The sequence below is a fragment of the Microcaecilia unicolor genome, chromosome 8, assembly GCF_901765095.1.
Source record: "Microcaecilia unicolor chromosome 8, aMicUni1.1, whole genome shotgun sequence".
NCBI classification, from domain to species: domain Eukaryota; kingdom Metazoa; phylum Chordata; class Amphibia; order Gymnophiona; family Siphonopidae; genus Microcaecilia; species Microcaecilia unicolor.
The window spans coordinates 198,474,606-198,489,239 of record NC_044038.1 but is presented as its reverse complement, the minus strand read 5'-3'; the positions used below and the strand labels follow the sequence as shown (position 1 = coordinate 198,489,239).

The 14,634-nt window shown below is 43.0% G+C and overlaps 1 protein-coding gene across 1 annotated transcript in view; it reads left to right on the top strand.

Moving 5' to 3' along the window:
* Positions 1–14,358, top strand: part of COL20A1 (collagen type XX alpha 1 chain) — a 111,310-nt gene extending 96,952 nt beyond the window's left edge. The window contains exons 35-41 of the mRNA XM_030213275.1: positions 727–798; positions 1,948–1,983; positions 10,285–10,351; positions 11,045–11,233; positions 11,395–11,472; positions 13,151–13,306; positions 13,477–14,358. Of these exons, the coding sequence (XP_030069135.1) occupies positions 727–798; positions 1,948–1,983; positions 10,285–10,351; positions 11,045–11,233; positions 11,395–11,472; positions 13,151–13,306; positions 13,477–13,505 (627 nt within the window). The 3' untranslated portion in view covers positions 13,506–14,358. The remainder of the gene's footprint in view (positions 1–726; positions 799–1,947; positions 1,984–10,284; positions 10,352–11,044; positions 11,234–11,394; positions 11,473–13,150; positions 13,307–13,476) is intronic.
* Positions 14,359–14,634: the final 276 nt, after the last annotated feature.

Genomic DNA, 14,634 nt, shown 5'->3' with positions numbered 1-14,634 from the left:
AGCGTACTGTACCCCTTTGGTACACTGCACAAATCACATCCTTTTCAGCTCATGTACACATGCAGTTTTCATGCAAGAGGAGCAGTGGTATAATGGTTGTGTTAATTGTTTAGGTACTCTGGGCCCCTTTTACTAAGCGGCAGTAAGCCAACGTGGGCTTACCGCTCGCTAAACAGGAAGTACTGCCAGGCTACTGCAGCAGGCCCAGCAGGATTTCCCATCCCTAGTGCGCCATCATATCTGGAGCTACAAAAATAAATTTATATTATTTTTATAGTGCCAGAATGTACTCGGCGGTAATCAGGCAGTGCCGCTCGCTGCCCGGTTACCGCCGGGTTAATGTGGGGGCCCTTAGCATCATCTCGATGAGTGACGGTAAAGGCTCCCTCCCGAAATGGCTGCTTGGTGAGCTCGTGAAAAACATGAGCCAACACCAGCGCAGGCCTTCTTTTGCCTCAGCTTGGTAAAAGGGGCCCTATAAGTCTTCTCTCGCCCTCCTCCCCATTCTCTGTGTGTCTCATTTTAGTTCCTTGTGCTCGAGTACTAATTCCAACACTACCACTTAGTCTCTGTATGTGTCTATGTGACATTTCTCTGCCTGTTCCACAGGATTACAAATCCCTACTTGGATTGTAGCATTTTCCTCACACTAGACCTGCCTGGGAGTTAATGATTACACTGGTCTGCTGTAAGTCACAGCACATTTACCATGTCCTTTTTCTGCAGGGCTTCCCAGGGATACCAGGCACGAGAGGCAGGCCTGGACAGAGAGGGCTTGTTGGGAATGTTGGACCAACGGTGAGTCTAATGGTGCCCTGTTGGATTTCTGATAACATCCCATGAGGTTGTGACTCTATACTCCTGGTCAGAACCCATAAGGTAGTCTAGCAGCTCTATCATGAGGCAGCGAGTAGAGTAGCATTAATACTCACTCCCATGATGCTGTGAGTCAGTACTGTGCTATTAATAGTCACTTGCTGCAGTTCAAGAGCTGGCTGTATGTGGGCGCTCAGAAGGTATTGGGGCAGCTATTGCCTTTTCTGTTTCCTAATAATTATCTGTCAGTTCCCACCAGGGAACACCACCTAATAATGGTTAAAATAAAAATGGAAATAAAATCTCTTCATAGTAGATTCCATGGGTCCGATATTCAGACCTCAGGAGTTAGCCAGGCTGCCTCCTGTGGTTGGCCCTGAGCCTGGCCATTCAATGCCGGGCTGTTTACAGCGACTGGCATTGAATATTCGGTTTATTTTTTACAGGTTTAAACTTAACTTGTCAAGTCGATATTCAGCACTGGCTGGTTAAGTTTAAACCATATGTAGGTCGTCTGACGTAACTTGCGTGAGGGTGGGACACAGGGGGGAAAGGCCCGAAGGGAGGCAATCTGCAGACTGCCGCTGCTGCGCTTCTTTTGCACAGAGCAAGGTCGAGGCGCTATGATTTGAATTCAAGGGGCCCGGCCCGGTGGTGGATGGAAGGGGGCGGGTGGAGGGGGCGGCGACGGCGATGACCTCGGGGGGGGGGGGGGGGCAGGGGCAGGCCCCGGGGGCAGCCTTGCCCAGTCTCGGCGGCCCTGGACACAATTAGGCTTACTTACCACAATGTGTATCTTAGCAAGCAGAATTTTAGACATCCCATACTACTCTTTGTGATCTACTGACATCTTCCCACCTTACTTTGAAATGGTTTTTCTTTTTTCCTAAACCCATATGATTTCTGTGCTGAATGCTAATGAGTGGCAGCCCTGAATGGTGCTTTGAGAAGGAGGATGTTTCCTGCAGTTATCCAAAGCATGGAACTGTCTTCACTTACACACTGAGTTCTCACACATGACATACAAGTCACTTTGCTGTCTTGGTTTACCAAAGCCCATTCTCTGTTCCCAGCTGTGCCTCTCATCCACACCATGGACAGTGCTAATGCTTTCTTGTATATCTTTCACAGGGTTTGCCTGGTACAAAAGGAGAGAGGGGAGACAAGGTGAGCTAGCGAATTGCCTCTGCAGTTCTGTGTGGTGCATAGCCAAAGACATGTTGAGGCCCACATGTACAAGTAACTTTGGGATCCTTTTACGAAATCTTAGCATGTACTAACAGAATTAGCGCACACTAAATGCAACACGTCCTGTGGGCCATGTGGCACTTAGCACTTCTAATATCCATTAGCACACGCATTGGACTAGATCAGAGGCGTAGCCAGGTTTTGACATCAGGGGGAGCAGGCTTTTATAAAATAAGCGCCAGTTGGTGTCGGCTAGACAGCAGTGCCTGTGGCTATGACGGGCAATGATTAATACAGGCTCTCTCTGTTATGTGATGTCCTGTCTACAAGGAAACAGGATGCAGAAGAGGTCCCCAGACTGGCCAGAGCAGGCAACCTGTCTTCTTAACTACAAGTAAAACTATTCAAATTGTGACCATCCCCTCAGGCATAGGCGCCCGGTATAAGAGGCTTGGGGAGGCTAAGCCTTCCCAGCCCAACCGCTGCCCCCACCCCATGAGCTGCAGACTTCCCCATTCCCCACTCCCCAGTCACCAATCATCTCCCGTCTCTGCCCTCAGCTGCCCGATAGCCCTCGTTCCCTTCCTGCCCTCACCCTATCTTTAAATATTGTAATTTTCCTCGAGCGGGTGGCGCTGGCATTGCAAGCAGCAGCAGGCTCCAGCCTTCCCTCACATGGCTCCACCCTCTTCTGACTTATTTCCTGTTTCCGCGATGGCAGAACCATGCAAGGGAAAGCTGGAGCCTGCTGCTGCTTGCAATGCTGGCGCCGCCCGCTCGAGGAAAATTACAATATTTTAAGGTAGGGCGAGGGCAGGAAGGGAACGAGGGCTATCAGCTGAGGGCAGACATGAGATGATTGATGATGGGGGGAGCGGGGGATTGGGGGGGGGGCTGGAAGAAGGCAGGAAATGGCTGGCAGAAGGGAGATGGTTGACATGGGCTTCTGGATGGAGGGGAAGGGAGGGGGAGAGGAGGGTTGCTGGACATGGGAGGATGGCGGGGAGGGCAGGGGAGAGGAGGGTTGCTGGACATGGTGGATGGAGGGGAGGGCAGGGGGAGAGGAGAGTTGCTGGACATGGGTGGATGGAGGGGAGAGGAGGGTTGCTGGACATAGTGGATGGAGGGGAGGGCAGGGGGAGAGGAGGGTTGCTGGACATGGGAGGATGGAGGGGAGTGCAGGGGAGAGGAGAGTTGCTGGACATGGGTGGATGGAGGGGAGAGGAGGGTTGCTGGACATGGGTGGATGGAGGAGAGAGGAGGGTTGCTGGACATGGGAGGATGGAGGGGAGGGCAGGGTAGAGGAGAGTTGCTGGACATGGGTGGATGAAGGGGAGAGGAGGGTTTCTGGACATGGGTGGATGGAGGGGAGGGGAGAGTGAGGAAGGAGATGAGATGAGGGAAAAGGAAGAGAGAAAAACTACACAAGGAGGAAGAAAATAGGCAGAAGCTGGATCCACTAGACAGTCAAGTCTGTGGAGGACCCCGCTTTTACTTACGGATGTAGGGCAAGAAATGAAGAAGAAAGGCGGAAAGTAAAGAAATAAATGGAAAGGAAGCCCTGGAAACGGAGTTAAGAGGACAGATAGCAGCAGAATTGGATACTGGGCCAGCATGATCAGAAAAACAAAGTCACCAGACAACAAAGGTAGAAAAGATCATTTTATTTTCATTATAGTGTTTGGAATATGTCCACTTTGAGAATTAGGTGCTCAACATTAAAAGTTTATATTTAGTTACTTATTTATGGCATTTTATTCCACATTAAACATGAATTAGGGTGTTTTGTGGCTCTACACATATCAAGATATTATGATCCCTTGTTTCATATTGTTGACAGTCTGCATTTTCCGTATGGGTGGTATATTGGTGTATTAGAGTTTGCCCAGTGTAATATTTATGGTACAGTAAGGTTCTGAGTGTGTTTTTGCACAAAGTTGTGCATAATGTTTTGCAATTGAGCGATTGTGGTTAGTATATGCTTTGAGCAACCACTTTATTCTTTGACATATGATACATATCTAATATGTATCATATGTCAAAGTGGAGGAGTGGCTTAGTGGTTAGGGTGGTGGACTCTGGTCCTGAGGAACTGAGTTCAATTCCCACTTCAGGCACAGGCAGCTCCTTGTGACTCTGGGCAAGTCACTTAACCCTCCATTGCCCCAGGTACAAATAAGTACCTGTAGATAATATGTAAGCCGCATTGAGTCTGCCATGAGTGGGAAAGCACTGGGTACAAATGTAACAAAAATAAATAAAATAATATGTAAATTTAATAAAAGGTATTAATTGTGACATTTTTATTTATTTTTTTTGTGTGTTATCAGACAATTATGGATTTAAGCTCCACCCCCAACCCTGCCCCATTTAGCCTCAGGAACATCACACACACTCCTTTCACTGCTAGACACTTTGTTTAAATCAGATGGACTATTGTTTATGTGGTGACTCTACAGGATGTGGAGACCACTAGTCCTGAGCATTTTTATTTTGGTTGCCCCGGAGCCTACTTTCAAATAGGGCCAGACACTTTGTGAAATAACATAAAACCCTGCAAAATGACACCCAAAACCTATACTGAAAACTTACAACACCATAACAGCCCTAACCCACCTTCGAAAAGACAGTGCTACAGATATTACACTGAGCCCCAGAGCAGTGTTTCCCTAGGTGGTCCTGGAGTAGCCCCTTGCCAGTCAGGTTTTCAGGCTATCCACAATGAATTTGCATGTAATGGAGGCAGAAAATGGAAATCAGTTTCATGCATATTTATTGTGGATACCCTTAAAGCCTGACTGGCAAGGGGGTACTCCAGGACCAACTTGGGAAACACTGCCCTAGAACACCAAACTTACCACACCATAACAGCCCAAACCCACCTATGAAAAGAGAGTGCTATATATATATTACACTGGGCTCTACAGCACCAATATACCTACTATTGGAAAACTGCAACAAGCTGCACTGTTTCACATTCCTACACAGACACTACATGCTAATAGAATCCTTCATCTCAGTCGCACATGCAGAACATGGACAGACCCTCATCTAATTCAGAATAGGGAGCCACAAAAAGAAACATACAGACAAAAGTTAAAATAGAGACCCCCTCCACTCTGCCCAACAAAGCCAGACTCAGTTCAATACTGGTAAAAGAGAAACAGAAATGCATTTTCTTCTGTACTTTGCAAAATAAAAATAGAAAAAAAAAGAAAAAAATGTATATTTTACAAAGCAGGTACATCTCAGTCCTTACAAAGTATTACATACAAATATATTTTTTGTCTTTTCTACCTTTGTTCTCTGGGAATTTAATTTTCTAATTGGGTTGATCTCAGGCTTTTTTTTTTTTTGCACGTTCCATGAGTCAGTGTTCCAAATTCTTTTCCAGGTTGTCTTTTCCATTTCTTCTATCTCCTCTTTCCTTCTTCCTTTCTCTACATTTTTTTTCTCCACTGTCAAATAGATGTGTACTTCTGTATTTTTTTTTTCCTGAACAGCTGACTTAGAACATAAGGGTAGCCATACTGGGTCAGACCAATGGTCCTTCTAGGTCAGTATCCTGTTTCCAACAGTGGCCAAAGCCAGGTCACAAGTACCTGCAGAAACCCAAATCATGGCAACATTCCATACTACAAAGCCCAGGGCAAGCAGTTAAATGGATTATTCTGTTTTGAGACATGTTTCAGGGACAAGTGGTTTTATAAGTCAAAATATTTTGTTTCATGCAGATTTGAACATAACTAAATGGGCTATAAGTCCCTAATGTAGTCCATTGGTTTTCTTATATTTTGTTCTTGTGATGACTTATATACTGTGTCAAAACTGAAAACTATTCTCTCTATCTTGTCAATAAAAAAAGGAGCTCATTGTGAATGCTATCCACCCTAAAAGGTTGTTTTGTGGCTGTACATGAGGAATTGTAATGTTGAATAAATAAGTGTGTTTTTGTATCCCTAGTTATGCATTCAAAGTTTATATAATTCTTTCAAGAAAGTCAGTTAATCGTTTAACTTATTAGTGAAACGTAACCACAGAGGCATAGTATGGTCGCATTTCTAATAGGGTAATACTAGGGCCCATCTAAAGAGCAGGTTATTTTGAGCTAGTCTTCACTAGATCAAACTTGCTTTCCTTGTGCCATCACCATAGAATTCAGTTATATCATGGGAACAAGTACATAGACATGTCTGAAACATTTGACAAAGTTGAGATTAGCATATATACCAACTGGGATTTAAAAGCCTGTCCTTTAGTGATGTCGCATGTTCAGAAATCGTAGCCGTAAGTATACACAGTTATTCAAATATTATCACATGCACACACCAGAACAGGCATCCATATACACAGTGCATAACAACAACTTCTACAGAGTACATACAAAACTTATTTTTTATTTTCTCATTTCCATCTTCCAAAATTTTAGACAGCAGATGTACAGATCAGCAGAACCCAAAGCACTCCAAAGCAAGTAAAGTCAGAAACAACAGTTTATACCTAATTGTTCAACTGCCCTTAGGAGTCACCTTTGGGTTTAAGAAGCAAAGCCATGTGCATGTAAGGATTGAATAAACAATTTACCACAAAGTTTAGAGCAAATGTCCTTAATATGTAATACTTAGTAGCAATAATGAAACAATGATGGATTTTCAATAGTAAGCAGCCTGAGCCAACAGATTTATTTCCACTCAACAGAATTAACTTTGTATAAACTTGGTGACTAATATTGTAATGAACTGGACAATGTTGGCACATTTAGACTGACTGGACAGAACTTCTGCATAAAGGACAGCCTCCCCTCATTATTCCATACTTCTCTGTGATACTAATAAAAATAAGGCAAGTGCATTTTTATAATATACTACTGCAATCCACAAAACAAAAGAGCAAATTCCCTCATGCTCTCTTTTTCTTTTAATGTAGGCACAGGAAAAAAAAAGATTAAATGCTCCCAGGTTTCAACCTAATTAATGTTTTTCTTTTTTAATTATACTTTTAAATAGTAAGTCTGATTGTCAAGTACCTGAAAACATTTCTGCATACATGATTAGCTCTCTGCTTGCTGGAGAGAACCAGGGCGGAGCCTACGTCTCTGAAATCCGCCCAGGTGGCCATTTAAAAGGAACTGAAAATATTTACAGAAACAAAAACAAAAAAAAGCATAAACCAAACCCCCATGCCAGCAATTAGAAAGCCAGTGGAACTGTTGGGTTGTTCACTCAGCAGTGGGTGGTGGTTCTGTGCTTCCTTTCTGCTTCCCTTCTCCCTGTCTTTCTCCTGCCTGCAGATCTGCAAGCAACGCAGGGGGGGGGGGGGGGACCAGTGCCACGGAGGCGGAACCCGTTACCCGTTCCAATTCAACTCCACCCCCCCCCCACACACACAACGAGCCAGCCAGAAGAGACGGTCCCTTACCCCAATATAGCCAGCAGTCAGAGAAGAAAAACAGCTCACACAGCCGAGGCCAAGTGCTGAACAGCTTGCACCACACACCGTGCCTGAGCTGAGGAGGATCCTGGGCCCCGTCCCCCCCCAATGCTGCCTACACTGCTTGAAGCCAGGAGGAGAAGAATGTCGTTGAGAGAGCTCAGCTGCAGCCGCCATTGCTATAAGTTACCACAATGGTAGCTGCAGCTAAGCTCTCTCAACGACTTTCTCCTCCTGGCTTCAAGCAGTGCAGGCAGCATTGTGGGGGTCGGAGACGGGAGTGTACGGGTGCTGTTAGGGCAAGCACGGCAGGTGAGTCAACAGCGAATATCCAATAGTTCTGCCACCGCTTGCAAGCGGGAAGGTGGCGGCGCATGCGCATAGGCACCATTTTTTTGGCAAATCTATTTGGGGGAGCGACCCCCCTAGCTACGCCACTGGACTAGATTCTATATATCACACCTAAAAAATCAGCGCCAAAACAAAATACGACTAGGCATATTCTATAAAGTACATTTAAATCCAGGTGTACTTTATAGAATAAGCCTAAATTTCCACGCAGTTTATAGAATATGCCTAGCGCTCATCTGCGTGACTAAATTTAGTCGCAGGCAGTTACACCAAGTAAAACTTGGTATAAATGCCAACGCCTAAATTACACACTCACTGGGTGTATTCTATAACAACGTACGTAGATTTTAGAAACGCCCATGACCCGCCCATTCTATGCCCATTACCACACCCCCTTTTCAACTACGCGACTTAGAATTGACGCGCATCTCATTATAGAACACATTTAGACAGTTCTGCACATAAATTCTAATTAATGCCAATTAGTGTCAATAATTGCTTATTAGGTGGCAATTACCAGTGCGGATTGGCTTGTTAATTAAGTTGCACACGCAAATCCATAATATGACTGGATTTGCATGCACAATTTAATTTGCGCTATATAGAATCCATGGATATGCTTTTATTAAAAGGGCCCCTTTGAGAGTTATAGGCTCCTAAACTAGACTCTCTGAAAATTTACTAGGACTGTTTGCATAAATTTATGTTGCTAGTTTCAGTAGGCTTCCAAATTTTGGAGCCTAAACGTGGGTGGCCACAAGGATGGATTTACGATGGGGAAAAAGTTAGGAACTTCAAACTGATTTTCTGCAGTGAGAACCTAAACTTTAGGCCCCTAAATCTAGGAAACTGAATGGCAAGCATAAATTTATTAGCATAATTTTGAGACTTATTAATTTAGGTGAATTTTTAGTTGAAAAATTAGGATTCTTTGGCTGAAAATAGGAGACAAAGATAGGCACCTAACCTAGATCCCTAAATTTAGGAGTTCAGCTTTTTTAAAATATTTATATGGCCCTTTAATACTGATTTATTTTGCATTGAATCTAAAAATTCTAAAACCCAGAGATAAAAAAAAATTAACTTTCATGTAATAGGGGCCTAAAAGTGCTTTATGAAAATAGCAATCAGACACATCCCACTGGGATAGGACTTTACGCACAAGAGGATGATATTAGAAAATTAAAGGGGAACAGGGACTTGGACAGGGGCAGGAAAAGGCATAGGGCAGTACATTGATTCACGCAGAGTCACATAGAGTGAGTCAGTGACAGAGCTGGGGATTAGAGCTGAGGTACAGGGTCACAGTACCAATACCAATACCAACAGTACAATCTTTTAAATATTTAGGAGTCATTATTGACTCAGCATTATCTTTTAATGAACAAATATCTATGGTAGGAATTCTTTCTATCATCTTCGAAGACTACGTTCAATTAGAAACTCAATTGATAAAGCTTCCCTATGTACACTAACACATGCATATATTACAACCCGTCTGGACTATTGTAATATCATATATCAAGGGCTAACTAAGATAAATCTGAAACGTTTACAGATGATACAGAATACTGCAGCTCGTATCATATGCAGGGCTTCAAAATACGATAGAATTACGCCACTCCTGGTCCAACTTCGCTGGCTTCCAGTAGAAGCCAGAATAAAATTTAAAATTCTTACTCTGACTCATAAAGCACTATATCTATTAAATCCATCGTATCTATCAAATCTCATTCTGCCTTATTCGCCCAGACGAACACTTCGTTCTCTTACAGACAACAGATTGATTATCCCATCACCTCAGAAGGCTAGATGGGAATCCACTAGAAATTCAGCTTTTTTCTGGCCCCTTCTCTTTGGAATTGTATCACAAAACACCTTAGACTGGAAGAGTCTTACATTCAATTTCGAAAATTTCTGAAAACATACTTATTCCAGGATACGTTCAAAAATAATCTGTGATAAAAGAACATACCTGTTAGGTGCTCTTGAATATGTAGAATAACTACAAGTTACCCATGTACTTGTTATGAAGAATTGTTTAGTAAGAATCTGGTGTTTGTTATCTTTTAAGAATGCTTGTCTTAGTTTGCTTTCCTATCAATTTGATGGAGTTCCTTTATGTTTGTTTTTATTATGATTTTTATATTAATATGTACACCGTTTTTGTTTTGTAACCACAATTTGAAACAGTATAGTAAAATGAATAAACGATAAACGATACAGTGAGTTGGTGGTATAGCTGAGATTGGAATTCCAGCTCCTGTCGCATCACATCTGTGTAAGGGCACGTGGTCATTCAATATACAACTAGATGTTGTCAGCAGTCTCCCATATAACTAGACATGAATGAATGAGAGCTCTGTGCCATCTCTCTTGGTGCTTGGAATAAGCCTTCACCTTCCCCATTATCCCTGTACTGTTACACATGTGCAGAGAGGTTTAGAATAGAACCAAGGGTCTCCGTGTAGATACTCACACAGTCTCTACCCATTGTAGGGTGAAGCTCAGTCTGCTACCGCAATATACCAGATGGTCAGTGAGGCCTGTGAGAGGTTAATTCAGGGTAAGTGTTGGTGCATAGCTTCCCTCTGTGTGTCCACTCCTGGGGGAGGGGGATGTGGCAGACCTGGATGGCGTGGTAAAGGAAAAGAAATGGTGGGGACTTCTTTTTCATTTTATTAGAGTTTATTTTATATATTTGTTTACTGGTGAATTTTCATTATGTTTTATAGTAATTGAATAAATGATCTGCAGCTCTGATACATTTTATTGGCCTAGGATAAGAATTATCCAAAGATGGGGATGTATCTGAGAAGTCAAGGTAGCAACATGGATCTCTTCTTCATGAGCTGTAATCTCATGACTGGATTATCCCTATACTGGGCCAGTGAAAGGTATCACAGCTTGTGGGAAAGTCCATAGGCCTCTTGAATCTCTGCTCTATGGTACACACATCCTGCTTTGTAAGAGAAAACATGGCAACAAACAAAGATAGCTTCTGGAAATTCTGTTCAGGGCCAGAGTCGGAATCCTTCATCTTTGCTATCTACCCGTGTATCATAATCTAACCCTTTCTAGTATTTAGTCATGACCAGACCTGTCTGAAGTGACTTGGAGGCACCAGGCTTGGTCTTTCCACATTATGGTATCTCTTGCTATGTTTTGAGACAGTTACCTGTTGCTCTGCTTCATCCAGTAGAACGTCAATGTGCTATTGGCACACTTTTCAATACATTACCATTTTTTTCTGCTTCAGCTCATCTTTTGAAACTGAACATGTTTCTGGACACACATGAAAGGCCAGCAGTTCCTGTGATGGAAGAGAAGCTGATGCCAGGAGAACCTGGAATCCCAGGCCAGCCTGGTCTCTCTAGTGCAAAGAGAGATGCAAGAAAAGATGGGGCCCCTGGAGAAGCAGGCACGAATGGGTATTCTGGAGAAAGAGGTACCACAACTACCATTTTTATTCAATTGAACGTGTATCACATTGATCTTCTGTATGTTACTCATGAAGAAGTCCATGGAGGATCTCCTATGGGCACAGAGGGCTTCTTAGGTTTTTAAGGCCTGGCTGAGGAATGCTTCTCCTGTTGTCTTGCTAAATAGGAAGACCAGGGACAAAGGGGGAAAAAGGTAGCCCTGAACCAAGCAGCCAAGGCCCTCGAAGACCCAGAGGACGAACTGGTAAGTTAAGAGTCTTCTGTTGGAAGAAGCAGTTCACAATTTTCTAGAAGGCTGAAGAAAGTGTTAATTACAATGTATTACATTGTTCCGAGGATAACATGGAAGTAAGAGATCTACTTTCAAGCAAGAATTCACAGTAAAATTTGAAATGTTATTCATCACACAAAAAAAACATCTTTTGTCATTGGCAATCATATGTCCCATTGTGTTGTATTTCACATACCAAGATAATTGAAGTCCCTTCCTGTTGTTTCTTTCTGAGTACATACATTTTAAAAGCCTCTCTATGGGTAAAACAGTGTTGTACATGCAGAAATAGCCTTCTAGAAACTGCCTTTACTATATGCATGTAAACTTATGCACATACAGCTTCTGTGCACACAAGGTTATTGAAACAAAGGAGACGTTTTTTGAGCTGAGTAGGGGAGGGTTAGTATTGCATACTTTATTAAATAAGGAAAAATGGAAAAGAAGCCAGCAGATCAATATAACATCAGAAAGATTTTATTGAAGATACCGCATGGGCAATTTGTTTACATGTGGTATCTTCAATAAAATCTTTCTGATGTTATATTGATCTGCTGGCTTCTTTTTCCATATTGGATTTTGCAGATTGCTTGCCTTGTTGTTTTTTGGGACCCTACTTTATTAAATAAACCATGAAACTTGTGCATAGTAAATAGCAGGTGTAAATTTATGCACATACCCCCAGATATTCAGCCAGCAACGGTCAGCATTTTTAATAAGCTTATCATCGCCAGATAAATTAGCCCCCAATATTCAGTGCCAGGCCATGTCTTGGCACTGGTACTGAATTTTAGGGGCTAAATTTGGGAGGACTGGGATATTAAGCTGATATTAAGCCTGATATTAAGCCTGGGCCTACATAAGCTTTTTTAAAAAACTGCATCCCCCTCTCCCCAGCCTGTGGCCACAAGCCATTCCTCCTCCTCCTCCTCCTCCTGAAACACCCCCTACCTCTCAGTAGTTCAGGTAGGCTTTTGAGTTGTCCTAAATTCACCCACTTAGCATATGTGGGCCTTGGCTGAATATCATCGGGAACCACATAAGCCCCTGCTCCTCCCCAACACTGCCCTCTGACCCGCCCCTGACCAGCCCACTTTTTTTGGGCCAGTCAGAGGCAATATTCAGCAGCACTACCCGGTTTTGTACTGCTGAATATTGGTGGTTGGGCAGCGAAAGGCTATTTAAGTGGGCCAGAGCCTCTCCAACCCACTTAAATCGTTTTGAATATCGGCCCTATAATTTTACAAGGGGTAATTACCAAAGGAATAGGGTGCAGATACGTTCTCATCGTAACTCCTTAGAAAGTATGTACATGGTCTTCCTGTGGTAATTACCCTATGACCGTACATACAGAAATTTACACCTGTTGTTTAGTATCCAAATGCTTCTTATTGCCTAACCTATGTGGCAGGTATGTGCACATTTAAGGTAGATAAGAAACATAGAAAAATGTAGAAAGATAAAGACCATATGGCCTATCTAGTCTTCCCATATGGACTGGTAGGTCATATGGTATTTATCTGCCATTGTTTTCTGTGATTCTATGTAACCTGCTATAGAACTACCTTCCTAAGGGGTAGCATTGTTGAATAGTTAGTCCCATGGAGGAAATATTGTGCTGTTTCCTCTTCACGCCTCTTTATATTTTCAGGTCCTTCAGGAGAAGAGGTTTTAGGCAATTTAGGTCCGAAAGGTTCTCCAGGAATATCTGGACTACCTGGTGTCCCTAGTCCTTCAGGTCAGCCTGGGGAGCCTGGTCTTCCAGGGGGCTGTGACATCTCAGGGTGCCGAAGAGCCAGAGCAGGAGGTGTGTAAAGCTTCCATTTTTGAAGAGTTTCCTGGATTTGCTGCCTCAGGCCTCTCCCTGTTCTCTTTGTATGTAGTGTTCCTTTCAACCTGTCCGATGTTCTCTTTCCTGTCACCTGAATTTCATTGTCTCTTGGTTCCTGTATAATATATCTAATGTTCTATCTCCAGGTGCTTCAGACTTTGATTTCATTCCATGATTGTTGCTGAGACAGAGAACATGTGGACATCCTGCTGCCTCCTCTCTACACAAGGGACTCTCCCTGATCATTAAGTTGCATCAATGGTGTGTCTTCAGTGTTCGTGTGTGACTGAAATCTTTTCAAATGCCTTCCTTAAATTGGAGCACAAGAGCTTCCTCTTGGTGCTTTGTTCCATATAGTATGACTCCAGAACTGGTTGCTTGAATAAGCAGGTCACGTTATAATCACCTATATTTGGCCATTGATTTCCTAGGACAGAGCTGGATGTGATAGCTAAGTGAGTCATGTCCCCTGCTATGGCTGCAAGGCATGTAAAACACTGAGAAACACTCTGTGGAAACTGGGAGTATCAACAGTAGACCATGCCCAAGGTTCAAGACTAATATTGGGTGCACCCTGCTACTGTGGGCATATACCCATCTTTGGCTTGTCTACAATGAGCTGTGTGGCTCTTTCATTTGCTTCTTGCAATCAGTGAGGTTTTCTTAGGCTAATAGTTTGTTGAATAGCACATCTGCCCTAAAAATACCAGCTGTGCAATGGTGTAACTAACCACTGAGCCATGTACCGCAAGTCTAAGCAGCTTATCTGATACCTGTGCAGTAGCTTAATTAAATTGTAAACCTAGGGTAGTACCTGCATTACACAGAGTGTCTCAATCTCACGTTGCTGAACCCTAAAAGATGCACCTTATCCCATGATATAATTATGTGGATTTTGGGAAAACACGTGATTGTGAAATTTTACTGGCTCATGAAGCATGTTTCTGAAGCTGAATAATGTGCGTATTAATGTGAGAGGGAGGTCTGTGACCAGGGAAAACAAGGGTGGCAGGAGATGGTGGGGTGAAAGAAAGAAAGAAAGAAAGAAAGAAAGAAAGAAAGAAAGAAAGAAAGAAAGAAAGAAAGAAAGAAAGAAAGAAAGAAAGAAAGAAAGATGGATGGAAAAGAGGTGCAGGTGCATAGAGGGGGGATGCAAGCCAAAGAACCTGAATGTGTGTAGTTTTCCTTAGGAAAATAAAATGTGTTCCTAAAGTTCTTTTCTCTTTCACTGTCTGGGCTAGCTGCTATTCTCTTTGAGAAGATACAGCTATGATCAAAGGTACCAAAAAGTAGGGGATCATGGA